Source organism: Muntiacus reevesi, chromosome X, assembly GCF_963930625.1.
Source record: "Muntiacus reevesi chromosome X, mMunRee1.1, whole genome shotgun sequence".
Classification (NCBI taxonomy): Eukaryota; Metazoa; Chordata; class Mammalia; order Artiodactyla; family Cervidae; genus Muntiacus; species Muntiacus reevesi.
In genome coordinates, this window is record NC_089271.1 from 64,961,756 (window position 1) to 64,983,716 (window position 21,961).

The 21,961-nt window shown below is 44.6% G+C and overlaps 1 protein-coding gene across 1 annotated transcript in view; it reads left to right on the forward strand.

Annotated features, from left to right (window-relative positions):
* Positions 1 to 422: 422 nt before the first annotated feature.
* The window catches only part of NHSL2 (NHS like 2), a 307,160-nt gene continuing 285,621 nt past the window's right edge, over positions 423 to 21,961 (forward strand). Inside the window, exons 1-2 of the mRNA XM_065915921.1 lie at positions 423 to 487; positions 5,895 to 6,493. Coding sequence (XP_065771993.1) covers positions 423 to 487; positions 5,895 to 6,493 — 664 coding nt within the window. The remainder of the gene's footprint in view (positions 488 to 5,894; positions 6,494 to 21,961) is intronic.

The window sequence follows — 21,961 nt, forward strand, 5'->3', positions numbered from 1 at the left end:
CAATATGTATAACTATAGAAACTCTGAAGCAAGGATGTGAGGTTGTGTTGACCTAGGATGGAGAAGAGAGAAAAAAAAGTCCCTTCCTTTTTAAAAAATATGAAAATGCATTGTCTAGATTTAAAGTAGCGGGAGATTCCATGGGCTGAAGTGAAGTGAAAGTCACTCAATTGTGTCCGACTCTTTGAGACCCCATGAAGTATACAGTCCATGGAATTCTCCAGGCCAGAATACTGGAGTGGATAGCCTTTCCCTTCTACAGGGGATCTTCCCGACCCAGGAATCAAACTGGGGTTTCCTGCATTGCAGGCAGATTCTTTATCAACTGAGCTATCAGGGAAGCCCTTCCATGAGCTAATAGATTCTTGATCTTGAGGACACGTATGTAGAAGGTATAGTTTTGGCCAATGGAGGATTTCAAAATGGCTGGTAAAGCTGTTTCTGAAAGAAACATCAAGTATAAGCTTGATACTGCTTCCACTGGATTGTGAGTGAGTTCAGGCACAAAAGGTATAAACAGGTAGTCATAGAGGCAAGTCTATGAAATACATGACCATCCCATAAACTCCATCAGTAGCAAACCAGAGAAGCTTGTCTGATTCATTGCCTTTCTATGTTATATTTGGGTTGAAATTTCATGTTTCTGTATCTTGGAAGTATTAGTTGAAAGTGAATTTACTTAGAAATTGAAGACATTGCTGTTGAAAAAATCCGTGTATTACATTATATTTTTAAGCTGTCCCTTCCTGGTTATAAGCAGGAAACTATTGTGTATACTGATAATAACGTCTGAGTATTTCCTATGCACCAAGCACAGTGTTAAGCACTGTATATACATTATCTCATGCAATCTGATCCAATAAACTAAATACCAAGATGACCCCATTTTTAGGTGGTGGTGGTTTAGTCGCTAAGTCATGAGGCACCATGGACCTCAGCCTGTCAGGCTCCTCTGTCCATGGGATTTCCCAAGCAAGAATACTGGAGTGGGTTGCAATTTCCTTCTCCAGAGGCTCTTCCCAACCTAGGTAGGGATCGAACCTGGGTCTCCTGCATTGCAGGCAGATTCTTTACCAACTGAGTCACCAGGGAAGCCCCCCATTTTTAGGAGTGGTAGTCAAAAATATTGAACAACCAGGATGGGCCCTGATCAGAATGGACACCTGCAGAATATCAGCACAGCCATACTCATGCACATCAATTGGATATTGGCCTTCTTCATTTTATGGATGAGAAAATCGAGGCACAGAGAGTTTAAGTAATCTGCACAAGACATGGCTGGCAATGGAGCTGGGGACTTGAAATCAGATCAGTGTATCTCCAAAGTCCACATTTGACTGTCACCACTATGTTGTGCTGCATAACTTCCCAGGACAGAGGGAAGGCTGACCACATGTCTAACTATATTTGAGTCCTTGATAAAGCTGAAACATTAGTTATTCAGTTTTTATATTTTCCCTTCATTAATCCAAAACCCTGACCTGTATAACAACTCTCAAATTAGTGTTGTAGAGATAGACAAAGTCGTTACCTAAATATAGCCTTAATATTAAATGTATAGAAAACAAGTCATCGTGTGGCAGACATAACCCATCCTGGGGAGATGAACGACTTACACTTACTGCTTTAGAATTTTGTGGGGAGATAGGAGTTTGCAGAGGAAGGTGAGTGGTCGATAGGTCAAAAGTAGGATAATGAGGGAGTGGCCTAATATGATTTCTCCTGAGCAAAGTAGGCATGTTAAAATTACCCAGTGAATGAAACATTTGAATGCTCCTAATTACAGCCATATCCTAACAAGGGAGGGAGAGAGGGAAAACATGATGGTGGGGTCGGGGTGGAGGACTGCTGGTGAGAGGGGGATCCACATATGATATGAGGGTGAGGGAGTGAAAAAGAATCTGGTCACATTCTGCTGGAGTCTCCTGCAGTTTCTTTCAGAATACTGCAAGTCTGCAAGTCTTTTCTCGCACTTTCAGCCTGGGCTCAGAGTCAGGGCCAAAGTTCGAACAACAACGAAGTTTATTTTTGAAATAAAGGTTTATTTCCTCATGGAATTCTTGAATGGTTTGCCCTGCAGAGAGAGAGAGAGAGAGAGAGAGAGAGAGAGAGAGAGAGAGTGTGTGTGTGAAGCATTGAATCTGGGCTGAAAGGAATTTCTCTGAGGACCTTGAGCCGTCTTAGGCTTCCACGCCTGCTGCCCTGGGAGGTGATTGATGGCTGTGTAAGTTTCCAGTCCACCCCTGGAGGCCCAGCTTTGGGGTGCAACCTTCCCCACTCCACGGCCTCAGCTGCCTCAAGGGCACAAGCTTGCTCTCTCCTCTCAAATCTTGTAGCACTGTTCCACGCCCCACATCCCCTCTTCAAAATGTGGCGTTAATTAGCATGGGTTTTGTCTGCCTTGTTATTTGAGTGTGGGCTTTATTCTGCTTGAAAAACCAAAAGCTGCCAGTTCGCTTTCTTTGGGCCACTTTCTTTGCGAGGAGAAAGAGTTTTTACTCATGTTTTTAACTGTAGAGCCAAGCCTTAATACCAAAATGGGTAATCAACATTTTAAACAAGAGTCAATCTAGTATTTGCCAATTCTTGTTAATTTCTCTTGATACAGACACTTGGAACCAGGGAACAACAGAATGTCAGAGTTGGAACTGAGGAGCAGCCTTTCCCCCCCTCTGCTGGTTATATATATTTTTCCCTTGTAAGGGAAGCATCTTTATGGAGTCTCCTGGCAAGAGGGTGTGAGGTGGAATACATATTCTTACAATGTAGATACAACAATTGACTATAGAGGAACGTAAAGGAGAAAACTGGCATCTCTGCTTAGCCAATAAGATGCTACTATTTAGGTGTATTTGAGAGATAGCAACAGGGGGCACAACCTTCTTGTTCTTCATGGTGAGATTAGATGGAGGGCTGCACTAGGGAGCTGGGTAGGTTGTTTAAAGTTTGTTTCTAGATTTTCATCTTGAAGCTATGAAAACTGTCAGTTTGGAGGAAGAGAAATGGCATATCCTATGCTATTTATTCTTTCAGATTCAGTTTCTGATTGAAATTCTAGGTTCTTAGCAGCAGGTAGTTAGCCATGACAGGAAGTAGGAAGGAAAGTAGACGCCTTGCTGGTCACGAGTGGTCAGTTTTCCCATTTCTCTCCTACTTGTTTGGCCACTTCTTAGTCTCTGCTTTTAGGCCAGACATAGACCTAACTCCACAGGTGTGCCTTGCTTGGGTTCAGATTGCAACTCGGAGCACAGTGACAGATGAACTATTATAGGCCTGGAGTCCGGGAGCTGGTGGGTGAGTAGAAAACACCCAGCATTCTCAGCTTTGTTGGTAGGGGCCTCTTAGAACATGAACTGCCAAGATTTTAAACAACTCAAAGCAAGTGTTTCATTCAAGGAGCACTTTCTGGCTACTTGGCCCTGGAGACGTGGGCACAGATGAGGCATCCTTGCCCCTTTCCTGAGTCACAGTGTTCTGCTCCAGAATCCACAATGTTTCTCTGTTGCCTCTTGGGGCAAGTTAAATACTTTAGTAAGGCTCTTTATATCAGGCTCTGCCTCTAGATCAGCTTTATTTACTCATTCATCAACATATATTTTCTGAGTACCTCCTGGGTGCCAATTGTTAGTACTTGGTACTAACTTGGTACTTGGTACTGGGAACACAGCAGTGAGAAAGACAGACATGCTTCCTCTCCTCATGCAACTAACAGTCCAGAGGGAGAGGCAATATCATTACAAAAACTGTATCATTACTATTAAACAAGGATGACTGTGAGGATACTGTGCAGGGGTGGAGGGGTGATGTGGGAGCATGGGGTAGAATCCTTCACCTTAGCTGCTTGCCTGTCCCAGACAGCTTGGCTGGAGTGTGGTACTTCTAGAACCCCAAACCTCCCTCCACAGACTGGATCCAGGCCCCTGTGCTCCTTCCTCAGAGGCTCTCTACATGCAAGCCTGCTTCTCATTTGAGGTCTCACCTTTCCTGTTGGGAAGAGACTGGAGATATGAAGGAACGTGGAAATGTATGTGTATTCCCTTGACTTCTTCCATGGGATGTGCAGTGTGCCTCTGGCCCTGGGAAGGGAGGAAGGGCTCTGTTCTGAGGTGGCCCCATTGCAAGTTCTTGATGTTTCCTTGATGAAAACCAGGGCCAGCGCTCTGAAGAGGCTGGAGTGAGCAGATTCGGCTGGGGGGAAGGGCATGGGGTTAACGCTGATTTGCTTGCAGTTGAGCTTGTTATTAGAGAGCTCTGAAAGATTCGTCAGCTTTAGGAACCAGAGTAGTGAGCACAGCTCAGACAGCAGGCCTGGCCCAGGCCTGCCGCCCTCTGGCAGCGAAGCTCTGCCCACACAGTTTCCTTCAATCTGCTGGTACCTCATTTCTTTTTCTCCGGAATGGAGATCAGTTTAAACAGCCCATAGGTCAAGGAAAGTTATTCCTGGAGAGCCCAGCCAAGTCCCTACTTCCTGCCAGTCACTGAGTTGGCTCAGGTTTAAGTTTGCCTAATAGAGAATTTCAGGTCCTCATTCTACAACTTGATTTTATGGTTGAGAAAAAGGACTATCTTTTGCTCATTTGTTTATTCTTCTTTGAATCAGAACCCAACTTTTCTAGTATCCATGTTCCAATTTACTGAACCAGGGATAACTATTTACTGGAAAGGGTAATCAGATTACTCTTTATTTTTTTGGCCACCTGGCATGTTAGTTTCCTGAGCAGGGATCAAATCTGCGCCCCCTGCAGTGGAAGCTTGGAGTCTTAACCACTGGACCACCAGGAAAGTCCCAGATTACTCTTAACTAGTTGTAGAACATTGAACTGCTTAAGGGGCAATTCTCTGAAAGAAATGAATAAAAACAGGTCACATTCAGGATCATTAGTGCAGACACACGTATTCTGTTCAAAGTGGTTTACTAAAAGACTATAAGGGATTATAAGAATGGGAACATTTTTTAGGAGGAAAGATGAGGAGAAATTACCAGAAGGAAGAAGAGGAAACTGCCCAAGTGCACAAGGACATATGCACACTTGGGGATTCTGATTTTCTGAGGATGCCACTATCCCCCACTCTTCTACCTTCTAGAATGGACAGAAATCAGGACATGACCACAGGGTTGCCAATACTGAAAGCACACCCCGGCTCCTATACCACCTCCTCAGTGGGCATCCTAGGAGTGCAGTGAGGCCAGAGATAGAGGTCGTCTCAGTCCAGAGGCCTTGACAGGAAGAAGGGGCCCTGGGGCCTTTTTTTTTTTGGCTTAAAATATGGATCTGCGTCCCTCTATCTGGACGGAATCTGCTGTTCCAGAGAATGGGTTTGTTTTCATTCATTCATTCTTTCATTCACTCATTCATTCATTCGAGAGCCTTAACAGTAGTCCAGGACTGCTGACCAACAGTAGTCCAGGACTCCCCAGAAACTCTGCCCTCCTGAACAGTCGAGTAAGATATTTGGTTCTTTCCCCGCTCCTTTCCAAGCTCCTGGGCGGTAGAAGGCTGTGCTCACAGTCTAGTCGTCTAGTCTGTGTGTGGCACTGAGTACATGTTTGGGAAAGGGAATCTAGAGGAATGAGGTCAGACTATTCGGCGGGTCTCCGCTGGTTACTAGCTGCTGTAGGCACGGGTGCGCTTGAATTTCTATTATTTCCGAAGAAAAAGTGTAAAGCATACACACACTGACGCAGAAAAGAAATTTAACCATAAGTACTGGGGCTGGAGCTACAACAGGAGGACGTGGGCACACAACACCGAACGAACATCATACACACACCCCACTCTCTCAGACATTCCTTCTTTTACCCTCCAGCTCGATCTTTTTTTACTCCCACTTCCCTTTCCCTCCTCTCCCAGATCAAGCGTTAATCTGTGAATCTCTGACCACAAAAAAAAAAGAGAGAGAGAGAGAGAGAGAAAAAAAAAGTGGGTGGGGGGATCCCGAAGTAGCAGAGTGAGGGAAGAGGAGGTGGAGAAAGGCGGGGAGGAGGAGGAGGAGCCCAGCGAACCAGAGTCAGAGAGACTGGTGGCTCCAGCGAGTGTGCAGTCCTGGGGGGAGTCGGCGCTCCAGGCTGGGAACCCGCCCGCTCGCCAGCCCGCGCCCAGGGGCCTGCTTCACCCGGAGCTGGGGCCGCTGCTCAGGGGCGCTCGGGTCAGGGTCGCCGTTCGGGGCGAGCCGGCCGCGCCGCCAGCCTGGTCCCCCGCGCCCACGCCCGGGATGCCGTTCTACAGGCGCACGGTGGTGCCCCAGCGCCTGTGCCCGCGAAACCCGCCGCAGCCGCTGACCGAGCTCCGCGACGTGAGCCACCTGGCCGCGCTCAGTGTGCTCCGGCAGCTCGCCGACCTCTGCGGCCACTCGCTGGCTCTGCTCGAGGACCTCGAGGGGCACCTGCTGGCCCTGGGGCGCCGCACCGACAGTCTGTTCCGCCGCACCGTGCGCCTCCGCCGCCGCCTTCCCTACCGCCTGCTCGGCCGGGAGGACCACGAGGAAGAGTTAGGTAAGCCGCGCCAGGGCCGGCGGCCCCGCTTGCACCCCGCCTCTGGGGGCGCCAGCACGCGCCCGCTCTGCGTCCACCCCTCCCCCACCCTCCCCACCCCTCCTCGGCCCTTCCCTCCCTTCCCCTCCCGGAGCGAGGAGATCCCATTTCCCTGACTCCACGCTCGCTGCACTCTGGCTAGAACTTCCTGCCCCTGGATCCGGTCGTGCCGTCCCGAGTGGCCATGTGTCCTAGGGGTTCCCCACCTTGGGACTGGCGGCCACCTTCTGGGGATTTGGGGAAGGAAGGCGGGGGAACTGCGAGGGTCCCCTGGAGCCGCTGAGTCCCGACCGCTTCGGCGCCGCCCCCAGGCCCGAGGCGTACTCGTCTTCGCGGCGTCGGGAACTAAATGGCCGCGCCGCTGGCGTCTTTGCTCCAGTCTAGGAACTTGGCCACTCGGAAAGCGCGCCGGAGCCGCCCGCCACCTACGCGGCGGTAGGAGCCCTGCCAGCGGTGCCTACCGACTTTAAACCTGTACAACTTCGCGCTGGAGCATGATCGCCGCTCTCGCTCCGAGAAAAGTCTGAGAGCCCTCCCGCTCCTCTCCGCGAAATAGGGCTGGTGCTCCAGGAGAGGCTGGAGAGGGTGGCGAGGAGGGGAGACTCCCCCTCGCTGCCGGCTTCTCTGACCCCTTCCCCCTAGGGTCCGGTTGCACAGACTTGCTTGGGGGAACCGTTTAAAGCAACTGTCATCAGTTTTGTGATCCCTTTAGAAATCAGCCATGCCTGAGAAACTCGGTGGTGCTCTCACTGAGCACACAGGGCCTGTCAGAGGGCAGGAGGGCAACGCGAGCCCTTGTGCTTTACTATTTTGAACCCAAACACTTTAAATGGGGAATCCTCTGTCCATGGAAATGCCGTGATCCTTTAGAGTGTGGGACTTTTGGTGAAAGTAAGGGGATTGAGTGTGCTGGAAATGTTGACCTCAGCAGGGGCATGCCAGGTACCAGGGCCAACTGACAGCACCAGAAAGTTAGGAGAGAGAAGGAGCAGGGTGGAAAGAAGTTTCAGATGGGGGCAGAATGGCTACTGACTGACTTGTGATTGCAGCTGCTTTAGGAAAGAAGTGTCTGAGTCAGCCCCTTTCCATTTCAGACCTCACCTTGATCCCACCCCTTCCATAGAATAGGAGTCTCAGGCCCTGGCACCCCTCTTCCAAAAACTCTCTGGCCTCTGAGGTAGATGGTGGAGGTCACTGGGTCCTGTGGGGAAAGGAAGGTGGACTGCCAGATGGAATGTAGACAGGGGGCCAGAAACCTCTGCTGGGCAGGGGAGCAGGAAAGCTGGGGCCTTAGGTCTGGTTAATTTTCGCTTAAGAGAGAGGGTAAGAAGGTCGCTGTTGATTTTTTTTCTGGGATCCCACTGACTACCAAGATTAGCCTAGGAGAAATTTGAGAAGTCAGTTTGGGGAGTCATTTTCAAAATGCCCACCTGGCCTGCTGAGAGCCACCTAATGAGTGCATCAGGGTGGGTTAAGGACAGTGAGGAAGCTCTGTTTTTCCAACTTGCACCTTTCTGTCTGAGAGCCCTTTCCATGTGAGGGAAGGAATGGCTTCACCAAGTTGCCTTTGGGCCAGTGACCTGCTGGGTTAGAAAGAGATGGCTTTATGCAATGAAGATATTTTAAAGGAAGGGAGCAATTTCTTCCGAAAAATTGCATTGGGTTGGCTTCCTTGAAATTTGTAAGAGCTGAGAGAGTAGCTATCTCTTATCTTTGGGGCAGCTGCTTGCCTTTGAGAGTGTACCTGTCTCCAAGCTCAGAGACATTGAGGGGGCCTGCTGTATAAATGGTGGAGAAGGAAATGGCAGCCCGCTCCAGTATTCTTGCCTGGAGAATCCCAGGGATGGCGGATCCTGGTGGGCTGCCATCTAAGCGGTCGCACAGAGTCGGACACGACTGAAGTGACTTAGCAGCAGCAGCTGTATAAATGGAATGCAGCTACCTTAATTTGGCAAGAAGGTCTGGTTTTCCATTTTTTGGTCTAATGCCCTACTCTAGACTCCCCTTGAGGTTCCCACTGCACACTTTTCAGGAGCTTTGATTGCGCGGAACTTAAATTAGGCCTTCTCAGCAATGATCTGAGCACAAGTGCCAAATGCAGGGGGAGTTGGGGAGCATAATCAGTGCACCATCTGGCCACCCCCCATGTTGCTCGGACATGAGCTTCAATAAAGTGTTCAGCAAATGTATATTATATATTGTGACGCCAAATAAAAATGCTTTTCCCCCCATTGTTGTCAGGACTTGCCCTTTTCTTCTTCCCTGTTTCTTTCCCTCCTAGCACTCCTACTCCATTACTGACCATTTTGCTGGTGGTGGGCACTCCCAGTCAACATTTTACCCTGTATGTCCTCCATCAGGCTGGATTTCCCCCAAATTCTTGCTCTAGCTATTTTTTTGGCCATGAGGTCAGGAAAGAATGGGGAAGGAAAGTTTGGAAGCAACGTGGCCAGAGCGAATGACAACTGACAGGCCAGCAGCTTGTAGCCTCCCTGCAGGGACAGTTTGGCTGCCACCTCCAGACTGAGTAATGACAAGTCAGGCTGGCCCATAGCCTTCAGGCTTGTGGAGATCAGACCACAGGCTGAGCCGGGCAGGGAGGCCAGATAGGGGAGAACAGGGAGAGGAGAGGGAGAAAGATAAGAGGAGGAGAAAGTTGATGCTAAAGGAGTCCAAGGTGTTCCTCTCCACAATCAAGGGTCACGCCCCCACCATCTTCAAGGTTACAAGGGTGGGACTGGACTGAACTGGTTGCCTGGCAACACCCTCTCCTCCTCTGAAGGCTTTTCTTTGGTAACTTGAACCCCTCTGGGACTGCCCCAGAAGCTCTTGTAACTGGGGGATGGGGTTTGGAAGGAGGAGAGGATGTGCTACAGGACTGCACCAGGTTCCTCTGGTTGTAGATCTGTCGCTGTTGCTGCACCCTTGGCATTACCCTGCCTATAACTTGTGTTTTTCCTCACATCTGGCTTTGAATGTGACCCTCTTTATTGCATTCGTGTCCTGAACTTTGTGCTCTTCATCTCAAGAATGGCATGGTCAAAGCCAGTGGGAAGCCACTGGGTCAGAGTCAGGCATATAGCTCCATGTCTTCTGCCTTGTGCTGAGTCAATCCGTGCTTTCCAGTTTCTCCCTCAGAGATCTATTTAATGTATGCAGGTGCTTTGATGATAATTACAAAAGCAATCAGGCCATTGACCTGGAGGTATAATATCTCTTGTGCAAGCAAGGAAGTCACTGAAGCACAGGACAACATTAGCTATGTTTAATAACACTAGGTAGGTATCTTGTTACACTAGCCCATGAACTTGTGGGAAAGATGCTCTGTTCCTTCTTGCAATGATTTTGGCTTGAATACAGCCAGTTGGGTCAATGGTGGAAACTCTCTCTTCACCTTTATGTAAAATTCCTGCCTCATGATTTTCCAACTTTGTGGCAACTCTGGCTGCAAATCAGAAAGGACAGCTGGTTTATTTTTGTTTAAACCATAATTCCAGCATGAGCAGAGACTGTTGTAAATCTACATGGAGATGAAAAATGAAAACTGAACCTCTAGACTGCAGTCAGTTTACCATTAGATGAGGTGTGTTAGACCCTGAATCTGACCATCATGGCTACTGAAGAGGGGATATGGCCTGCTTGAGTTGGATGTAGCAGAGAGAACTTGGGGGACTTGGAAAAGGCACTCTACCAGGGCTTACTTTTGTCTCTCTCCTATCTGTCAGCCCCAGAGACTGTTGGGACAGTTGGTTTGACAGGGTGGGGAGGGGGAGCAAGCCTATTTTCTTTTAAATAAATACCGTGAAATTCCTGCTTCATGGTATTTCCATGTGTTGAAAACATCTTCTCTGCAAATTTGGACACCAAAATGTCCACTAGAATTTCCTCCACTTTAGAAACAAGAAATTTAATCTTTTCCTTTTTTTTAGACACATGAACAGCTAAAGCGATAAAAGCATCAGAATGATGGAAGAGTAGAGTAATAGGAGAGAATTCAAGTTATGGCTGTTGGGCTCAATTTTCATCTTTATGGAGTTGATTAGGTGACAGGAGAAGGGTGGTGAAGTTGTATCATTTGTCCCTGTATTTCTCTGGCTTGGGTGGAGTGGAGTTTATACTATGTGGCACTAACAAATTGGTCATTAACCATTATGGGCACCATAATACTTCTGTATTTTCTTCTCAGGAAAGGGCAGGGACTTATCTAAAGGCACCCAGATGGATCAGGATCTTTTGTAGCTTTAAGTGCTGGAAAGATCATAGTGCCTCTTCATACCTAATTCCAAATGAAAACAGTACTAAACCTGCAAATAAAATCTTATTTTAAAGGATTACTCAGAGCTCCACTTGTATGTTGAAAATAACATAGCTTCTTATTAGATTCTTTCATTCTCTCTCTCTTTTGTACTCCTGTTGTTGGTGCCCTAAGCATGGACATAATCTGCCTCTTGGGGAATGTGGCACTACTTAGGTCACAGTGCAGGTCAGTGGCAGGAGGCCTTGATCTAGAAGCCAGGGCTTCTGCCATCCAAACCAGTGCTCTGCCTTCTGCAAGGATGCTAAGTTCAAAATCAGCTGTTCATTGAGAGTCACTGCCATGGCATTTTTCTCTAGCTGAAACTAGTTTAGGATGAGGAATAGCTCCTGCTACCTTTGGGAACTGAGGGATGATCTAGAGAACAGGCCTCCTGGGATTTCTACATTTGGGACTTGGGGGGTGAGATGGAGGCAGAGGGGAGAAAGGAAGATCAACCTTGCATCATGTAAAGAATAGATGTGAGGCAACAGGATCCCTTGCTAAAACAGTCTTCTTGAAGTGTTCAGTGGGAAATAGCCTTGGAAAAAGGATCTTTAGTTGGGAAGGGATGGCTGGGCCAGTGACCTGACACTGTCCTCTGAAGGTCACCTTTCCACTGAATCTTTCCTTCACAATCCTTCTATCATCTCTATACCTTCTATTTTCCCCAATAGCTTTTGATCCAACTGTGGACACTCCTCATTGCACACCCACATCCTATTTTCTGTTATTACAGCAGAGTCTAGTTGTCATTTCCAAAGGTGCTTTTATTAAAAGCCTAGGGGAATGAGAAAATAAAATTATTACCAAAAATATGTTTAACATACATGTTTCTAACGTATGAATTTATTCTTCTTCAAAGCTTGAGTAGCTTAACAGGTTTACTAGCTTTGCTGCTCTATATACTCTTTCTGAGGGACTCAAATCACCTTTTCCTCAGATCATTACTTTCTAGCTTTGAAGAAAGGGCACCACTTTGGGTACTGTTTCCTTCACCCACCACTCACCCTTGTCCTGGGTTTTAGAGACCCACAGATAAATGAGACTGAGTCTGTCCCTTCAGTGAGTTCTAAATTTCAGCGATAAATATCATCTTGTTTGCCGCATATCAGCACAGGATGCCTGGGTACCTGGTGTTCTCCTTTAGGTCGAGGAGAGCTGATAACCAGAATCCGGACCCCAGTTAACACACCATAGGATTTTCCATTCAATCTGGTTTGGGATCCAAGGATGGAATTTAGGGTTTTAGAATTCCCTATGGTAAGGGCATGGCAACCCACTCCGGTATTCTTGCCTGGAGAATCCCCATGGACAGAGGAGCCTGGCTGGCTGCCATTCATGGGGTCGCAAAAGAGTTGGACACAACTGAGCGACTAAGCACATGGTTAAAAAAAAAAAAAACAATGATAGAGTGCTACTGTGAATTCAGCAATGCTTTTGCATGAATTTGTAGATTTAAAATTGATTATCTTCTCTTCATACACAGGCAGAATAGTGCTTATTCAGTAGATGAATAATACTTGGTGGATCTTCAGACTCATAGACATCTTGTGATAACTCCTCTAGAGTTATCTGGATGGCCTCCTAGAGGCTTCTACCCTACTTTGGGAAGCACTGACCTAACCTTCCTGGTTCAAGCTGTCAGCTCTTCCCTGCTCTGGAGAATTCCATGATTTCACTCAGATAAGCCCTCACTGAAGTTTTCAAGTTATAGATGGCTGGATGGCAGTATCTTTTCTTCCACTTTATTTATTTACTTTCCTTTCAGTTTTGTTGGAATATAATTGACATACAGCACTGCATAAGTTTAGGTGGACAGGATAATTATTTGACTTACATACATCATATAATGAGTAGTATAATGTTTAGTGAACATTCATTGTATCATGTACAAAATTAAAGAAAAAAGTATTTCTTCCTTGTGATGAGAACTCTTAGGATTTACTCTCTTAACTTTCAGATATAACACACAGCAGTGCTAGTTATATGTTACAACTCTAGTACTTATAATTGGAAGTTGGTACCTATAGACCACCTTCATCCAGTTCTCCCTCCTCTCACCCCATCTCCTCTGGTAACCACAAATCTGATCTCTTTTTTTTTTCTGTTTATTTGTATGTTTTTTGAAGTATAATTGACTACAGCACTGTATTATTTCCTGATGCACAATATAGTGTTTCCATTTTTCTGTACCTTACAAATTGATCCCTTGGTAAGTCTAGTTACTATCTGTCATCACACAAAAAAAGATATTGCATTATTATTGACTCTATTTCCCACACTGTACATTTTATCCCTATGATTCCTTTATTTTGTAACTGGAAGTTGGTACCTCTTAATCTCCCTCATCTATTTCACTCATCCCCCCACCTGCTCCCCGCTGTCAACCACCCGTTTCTTGTTTCTTCTCTGTATCTGACGCTGTTTCTGTTTCATTATGTTTGTTCATTTGTTTTGTTTTTTAGATTCCACATATAACTAAAATCGTCTGATATTTGTCTTCCTCTGTATGACTTATTTCATTAAGCATAATATTCTCTTTGGAGAAATACCCAGAAGTGGAAATGCTGGGTCATATGGTAGTTCTATTTTTAATGTTTTGAGGAACCTCCATTGGATGGCAGTATCTTAATAGACAAGACTATGTCAATAATGCCACAAACAGGAAGTGTGCTGACTGTTTCCACAAGGAGGCTTGCAACAAGCTGCTTTGTATGTGAGGCACTGGGTCTGATTGTGTATAAGACCAGTAGGCTCAGTCCTTTAACTTGGGAGGTTTGAGCAACCTCTGTCTATCCCTCCTCCATTCCTGCTGTCCCTCCCTCTCTTTCTTTCTAAACTGTAAGCTCCTCAATAGAAAGTAAGCATCTTTAGGATGGAGATTTTGCTCTGTTTTTACTGCCCTATTTCCCGTCCCTAAAATAGTGCTTGGCACTTAATAAATAGCTATTAAGTTTAATTCCTCCCTTGTTTCTAACCATCACACATGTATTGAGCACCTGATTCTGGGTCTGGCCCTGTGCTGGTCTCTGAGGGTATAGAGCCAAGTTAGAGTGCAGCCCCATGGTCCAGCAAGGAAAGCCTGGAGTCATCATACTGCCCAATCATAGGCAAGCCCGGCAGTCGGGTCGTCGGAAGGTGAAGGAAGCTCACCTAATTCAGCTCAGAGGCTTGGGAAAGATTCGGGAAGGCTGTGTGAGTTCTGAAGGATGATCTGGAGCTGGCCAATTGAAGAAGGAGGGGGAGGGAATTCCTGGCTCAGGAGGTAGCCTGTGTGAGGCCCTGGATATGTGAGAGGGCTAGTGTGGGGGAGGAACTAAAGTGATTCCGGAGGAGCGGGTACAAGGCACCTCCTGACTCAGAGTGAGCCCTCAGGGTGGAGGTGGGGTGGGGAGGCACTAACACCCTGTTTGCTGACCAAGAAGCTGGATACTGGAGCGTCCTTAGGAAGATTCAAACACAGTTGTAATAGGAACTGCAGATTTTCTTGATCTACGTTCAAGTTTTCATTATCCTTGGGCAGATGAGACCTGAGTGACCTTGGCCCTTCCCTGCTTTGCGGAGCCAAGTCCTGGTTCCCCCTAAGACATCCAAGCCAGGAGGCACCCCATGCCACAGTGAGATAGAAAGACGGAGAGAAAGCAAGAATCTACCTGCTTGTTATATCCCCAGCTGTGTGGATCCAGTTGCATTCCAGAGCAAAATATATTATTCATGCCCCTGCTTTTTTGTGAGTGGGGACATTTGAGGTTTCACTATATGTTTTATTTTTCTTTCTAAATTCTTTCTAGATTCTTAAGAATTGTCTGTAATTCATCTAGGGGAAAATCAGAAAAATATTTTTTTCCTTTGGAAAATGGATTCAAAGAGGAGATGAGTTTTAAAAGTGATTCAGCTGTTTTTATTTTAAGTGGAATCATTTGCTTCTGAGAACAGTGTAATTAACTGCTTGGCAATTTATAGTCTGATTCCCTGTATCTGCGAAATAGTCAAACTCATGTTGTTTTCCCCAACCAGCAGGCCCTAAGGGGAGTGAGGTCTCCTCCACCAGCAGATCTTGGGCATTCTCTGCTCTCACAGGAGGCCGTGCATCACAGTTTTCAGCAATTCCTGTAGTGTCATTATATGCTCTTATCGCCCCAGATCCAGTAATTCCATTTCTAAGAACTTATGCTTAAAGAAATGATCAGATATTGTGGGGAAAATGTTTGTAGATCCTCACTGCATCTTTTGGTTATTTGTATTAATCCCCAAATGAAAACAACTTAATGATATGGGTGTGGTTCTATAAATGTTGATAGGTCGTTGTGGTAGAAAACTAGACAACTAAGAAAAATAGTGCTCAAAATAAACATATGAGGATATGTGGAAATGTGCAAAATAATGCTAAGTGAAAAACCAGGGTATTAAATTGCATGTAGGATATTATCCCTTCTCCAAGGATAATAATATCCAAAATAAAGCACACATATAAAAAAGAAACTGGAGGGGTATTGCCAAAATGTTAACAGTGGTTGTTATCTCAGGATGATAACAACGATAGTAAATGATAGCAAAGATAGCAATGGTTGAGATTATGGGAGTGGGTGGATTTTTTTTTCTTGTACCTTTCTGTATATTTTGAAATTTCCTAAGTGAACATGGATTACTTTTAATGACAATGAATGACGTGTTAAGGAAAAGGATCTTGGGATTTGAAAGTAGCACCTGTAGATTTAAGACTGACTTGCCCAGCACTTATGTTATTAAGCTGATTTGAGTGTCTCAGAACCACAGTCCCTCATCTGTAAAAGGAGGTCAATGCTCCCCAGTTTAGAAGGCTGTCGTGAAGATCCAGAATAATATGTGGAAAATGCTGGCCCCCCCCCCCCCCCCCGCACACAATCACTAAATACTAAGAAGATGAAATTCTGCAAAACCTTTTGAAATCCCTGGATAAGGGTACTGTTAAAATGAAGTCATAATAAGAATGTTTCCTAGACAGCTCCAATTTGCAGCCGTTCCTCCCTTTTGCCGAATATGTAAAGAATGCCTGCCTGTGTGCTCATGGAGGAGCAGCATCTAGCTTTTGAAGCTGTCAGCTCATCTCTCCCAACCCAAGGATTTTCCTTTCCTTTGACTTCTCCGTTCATTCTCCCCCACTGACATCTGTTCACTGCATCGCCAACCAAGGGGGAAAACAGTCTTTGGAACTGAAGCCGAGGCACCACTGAGAGTCTTGGCAGATCTGAGATGTTTATTATCATGGATATGTGGTGCTGGCTGACCACAAGGACCTGCCAGGCTGGGATGCCAAGAAGAAGCTTTAATGAAGCAGCAGAGGACAGACGCAGGTCACACAACTAGACAGCATCCCCTTCCTTTGGGGCAGAGCCCTTGTCTAAATGTCCAGCTTGCTCCCTGGTCACCTCTTCCCTCAGGACGACTTCGTGGCTTCTGGCTTGGCTCACCAGTTTTACAGAACCAGCTTGATTTATGGGTGAAGAGCCACCTTCTTCTCACAAAAACTTCTGGGGCCTCAGGATGTTTCAGTGACGTATTTGGCAACTTGCCTGAGGATGTATTTCTCACCAGCATGGAATTAGAGCCAGTAAGCCCTGATCTTGAAGCCATACAGCCTCAAGGTCATGGGCATACCTTGGGACTGTCTGCAGCATGCCCAGACCACCAGGCAATTCAGTCATCTCCCTGAGTAGAATCCTTCATACTACTTGTCTGGTTGCATTTTTCACTTTTAAAACTACAACCAAAAACATAGACCCTAGCTGAATTACTTGGAGAGCTTTAAAAAGTTACTAATACCATTCATGGCCATACCTCATACCAATAAAACCAGAATTTCTGGGAGATGAGACCCAGGAACCAGGATTTTTAAAAGATCCCCAGGTGATTCTAATGTGCAGACATGGTGAGAACCACTGTTGTGGTAAAGATGGTTAAGACTGGAAAGGACCATCCAGAGTTTGAAAAATTACAATGTATTGGTGGATAATGAGCATGAACTATAATACAGGCTTATATTAAAGTAAGTGACAAAAATGACCTCATGGATGAACTCATTATAAGCAATAATAATACCAAGTTAGATAATACACTTCAAAAAATTTTTAATAATGCATTTTATTTAACCCAGTGTATCCAAAATAGTATCATTTTGCCATGCAATCATTATTAAAATGATTAATGAGGTATCTTACATTATTCTTTTGTACTAGGTCTTCAAAACTTATGTGAATTTTGCACTTACATAACATCTCAGTTCAGTCTAGCTACCTTTCAAATGCTCCATAGTGCTATGTGGAGCATGGCTTCCATATTGGGCAGTACCACTCTAGGGCATGGACTTGTAGACCAGCTGGTCTTCTGTATGAATAAAGTATTTAACTCCTAAAAATTGGGTAATACACTTTTTAACTTTATAAGACAACAGAGGAAATTAGAAAAATGAAGCCAGTTAGTTTTATTAATAAAAAGAGTAAGTATATGTTAAGGCAAAGTTAAGCATCTTTAATTTTACATTTTTTGATTATAACATGTCATTAACAACTATTGACCTTCTAGATGAGAACAGGATATTTTAAAGATTTGTTTATTTATTTAATTAATTTATGGCAGCACTGGGTCTTTGTTGTTGGGTGAGGGCCTTCTCCAGTTGTGGCAAGCAAAGGCTACTGTTTCATTGTGGTGCGCAGGCTTCTCGTTGCAGTCGTTTCTCTTATGGAGCATGGGCTCTAGGAGCCGGGGCTTCAGTAGTTGCAGAGCATGGGCTCAGTAATTGTGGTTCATGGGCTTAGTTATCAGAGGCATGTGGAATCTTCCAGGACCAGGGATTGAACTTGTGTCCCCTGCATTGGCAGGCAGACTCTCAAGCACTGGACTACCAGGGAAGCCTGAGAATAGTATTTTTGCTTTCTTACATCATAGCTATTTAGTATCACTCTTGATGTTACTGGGTTGGATCCCTACATCAAGTCAACCTCAACTTGCCTGTCTTTGCAAAAGAATATTAAAATTCCACTATGCAGAGGGTTGTTGGAGTACAGGGAAAAGGAAGGAAACTTCTACTTTGTAATATTTAGTGTTCCAAATTAGGCTATGCCAGAAATCATAAATAGAAATTGAAATGGTTACCTCTGAATCAATGTCTAGATTGGACTTCATGCTTTCTAGAAGTCTCTTATATGATACACCATTTCATGCAGGTAGATTATTAGAGCATAATAGTGAAAACAACTGTATAGATTGTTGTGTTTAGTATTTTTAATTTTTTTTCATTTCACCTCACTGCAGGGCATGTGGGATCTTAGTTCCCTGACCTAGGATTGAACATGGGTTCCCTGAACTGGCAGCAGAGAATGTTAACCACTGTACCACCAGGAAAGTCCCATGTGTTTAATATTTTTAAACCCGTATCTACTCCAACAAATGCAATTTAGAAGAAAAAGTATTTCTCTTTTTATCCCTTCCACGATCCCAATAGAATAGTGTTAGAATGTGGATCTAGGCCAGCAGTTGCCCAGAGAAAGAAAGCAGACTGGTCCAAAGAGGTCTTCAGGGTCAGTGTTGCACTGGCTTCAAGTAGAGAACTTCTCCTGTGTTCTGAGATCCTGAGACATCCATTTAGGTGACCCTATCATCAGCCCCAGGATGACAAATGAGAGGAGAAAACTATGCTGTGATCAGAGGGGAGAGATACTAAAGGCATCCCCTCTAATTTGTGTCCCCAGCAATAGCTGATGCTGATTATGACAAGGCATTGAGAAGAGGCCGCAGTATCTTCAGAGGAATCTGTTTAAGAAGACTGAGGAAAAGTTTTCAGGAAAAGTTCCACTTAAAATGATGCAAATTAAAGGAATGATTCAGTATGAAAAAGTTGGGGGGGAGTGGAAGAGTAAAACTCCCGGGAAACTTTGCTCTTGAGAGAGACTTGGGGCTTCTGGATAGCAAAGTTTCACTGTATTCCAATTTATAACCTGTTTCACTTTTTGAAATAATTTGGAATTACGGAAAGTGGTAGATTTAGGAAACAAATGTTATTGACTCACACAGAGGCTTTACACTTTGTGCCTGTAGTTTCAAAACTATCTCTTGCACATGAGGAGGAGGTGGTGGGTGGAAGAGCCAGTGAAGATGAGGAGTCCTTCCATTCCAGTTAGCATGTATTGAACTGCTGTTAGATGCCAGTGGGAGCTGGTAGCATATATATATATATATGGCACATAGGTGTCCCCTCCAGGTAGAGGGATGACAAAAAGGGTGCCACCTCTGGATGGATCAATGAGGAAAACCCACCCCTTTTGGTGGAACCTTTAGACAAAAGCACATTTTTTGAGAATAGCAATTAGAAAAGATCACTTGATCTGGTCATAGCTATTTAAAAATAGAGCATCCTCTGGGTGGACCAATTTTGAAATTAATGATTAAAGTCCATGTGCAGTCTGACAGGGCATTGGGTTTGACTTGAATTTTGTCCCCAACTTGAGATCCCTTGGCAGGGTGCCCTTGTAGGAATACAACTTGCACAAGAGCACAGGTGGTTCTGTGGTTCCTGGGACCAGGCCAGGCACCAGGCATACAGATACATGTGAGAGCTAAATCCTGTTCTTGAGAAATTTATAGAACTCCCCCTCCTAACCCCCATCCTCTTTAACTCACTCCATCTGCTGCCAGCTCCACCCATGCTGCATCCTGCTTGGCAGAGCTTCTCTTTATGGTGACAAAACGTCTCCCCTCCAGATGCATGGGCTGCTGTCTGCTGTTAGTGGGGGCTGTGCTGCTCCTGCCTGAGGCTCCAGACTAAATGTCTACTTTCTATGATGAACAACTCAGGGTAATTGTTCGTTGTGAGGGCTTGTTGCTTCTGGGTTCTAGATGGGAAAATATAGACGGCATTTCTTCAATATCTGTTTTAAAACTTGGCTGTGTTTGGTTTAAATGTGTTTTGAAATGGTGAGTTTGTGTAGAGCTGAGCTATTTTTCACCTTTAATTTTCATATTCTTTAACAAAAAAAAGCAATTTATCACCAATAGGGTGATTTAGAGCTGGCTTCAAGGGCTAATTCCTACCTAGCTCATTGTACTAAGATTGTGCCAGGCCCTCTGCCAAGTACTGGTGACAGTGAATTGATAAGACTTACCTTTTGCCATTGAGTCTTGATATTTAGTTGGGAGGACAGTGGGGAGGGAGATAACCTCAGTGCAGGCTACTAGGTATTAGGTGAAAAGCATAGAGCAGAGGCAAGGAAACCTTCCATAGTCTTTTTCTCTCTTATCTTCCTGAAAACTTCTATTCATACAATCCAGACAGTCCCTCCTTGTTACAACCTTCTCTGATTCTGCTATATTTCTGCTGAGCTTTGTTTACTTTTGCAACCTTGGTTCCTCCATGTGGCCCAGGCTGGAAGAAGATGGTTGAGGCAGAGACTGCCTACTATGTACTGAAACCTCTTGAATTCATTTTTATTTCCTTTCCTTTACCACCTTTTGAAAGTAACATAACCCTCTTCTTTGAAACTTGGAAGAACAACCTGGCCATTCCTGGCCCCAAGATGAACTGGAAGCCAGAAGTTAGCATCCTCTACTGGGAAGAGTAAAAGCCTGTTTTAAAGGTTGTGGGACTTTGGAAATAAGATAAAACTACTGAGGCCTTCAAATCCTAATAAGTTCAGATGAGTTTGAAGGGTTTCCTCCACCCTAAGGGAAATCAGAGTTATAGTATATGGTTGTGGGCTAGTGACATGCCTTTAGAGATAGAAAGAGGCCCTGGTTATGAACTTGGCTAATTTTACCCGTTTTGCCAAGGGATAATGCCCAATTTCAGTATTTTCTAATGCAAGTAATTTCAGTGTCGAGCCTGTTTACATTTTTTCGGGAGGATCAAATAAAATCCTGTTTGGAAAAGGCTTCACAAGCAAAAAAATCACCCCAAAATATTATGTATTGTCATCCTTGAGAACAAGGACACTGGCCGACTCATCCCTCTTTCCCCAGCATCTAGTCTGGAAGAAGGCACACTGCAAATGTTTACTGAATGAGTAAGTGGCGTAGTAGGAGATAGGTATTTGTATTTCTCTCTTTTTTTTCTAGGACTCTACTTTTAATACCAGAAATAACTTTAATGATAATTTCCCTAATTATAAAAATATACTTACTTAATGCAGAAAAGATGGAAGTATAGAAAGCACAAAGAAAAAAATATAAAACAAAAACCATTCTTGGTATCAACCAGATACAATAATTGACTACATTCTGATGTATATTCTTCTAATATTTTTCCTTATGAATGTTTCATTTTTGCTTTGTAAGAAAAAGTTATGGTAATACATCCACCCTTTTATAGCCCCTTTCAAATTAATGTATCATTTAAGAATGTTTATATAATATAAATAATATATCTGCTAAGGAGTTATTCAGACTACATAAAGAACTCCCCATAACTCATCAAGGAGACTAAAACCTGTTTCCGTTTCCTTAAACACTTCTATATTATATAATAAATCTGCTATATTAATGCTTAGCTTTAGCTGTTTTGTAATTTCTGCCATTACCAATACTCTGAAGCTGCAATCAGGATGTACCGCTGCCAGATCGGCAAGTGGTACCTGCAATGTGACCTTTTCCTTACGGGCTTAGTTCTCCCACCCGACCACTCAAGAGTTGTGTTCCCCCAGTGCCTTGGTATCCAGGAAGTGCTGTATACATCTTTGCTGTCTGCCAAACAGGGAGAGCTAGTAGAATGTTTTTTGCACTTCTATTTGGCCAATCAAATTAGCTCTTGATACCAGAAAGTGACAGATATCACAGCTAGATTACCCCACTTTACTTTTACACTGAGGTGACCCCCTGTTTTTTTTTAAATTGAAGAACTTTTGGACAAAAAAAAAAACCCATGGATTTTATTGTTATTGTTAAGGGCTTACTATGTGCCTGGCAATATGTGAATCATCAACTCATTTATCCTCACAGTGATTTCATAATATAGTTGCCACTGTTATCCCCATTTTCTGGTCAAATGAACAGGCTCAGAGAAGAAGATAATTTAAGAGTTGTAGAGCCCAAGTCAGGGTAGGATCAAATGGGGGGCTTTCTAGGGGAACTCAGGAGATTCAGCAAGACTGTGTTTGGTGGGACTA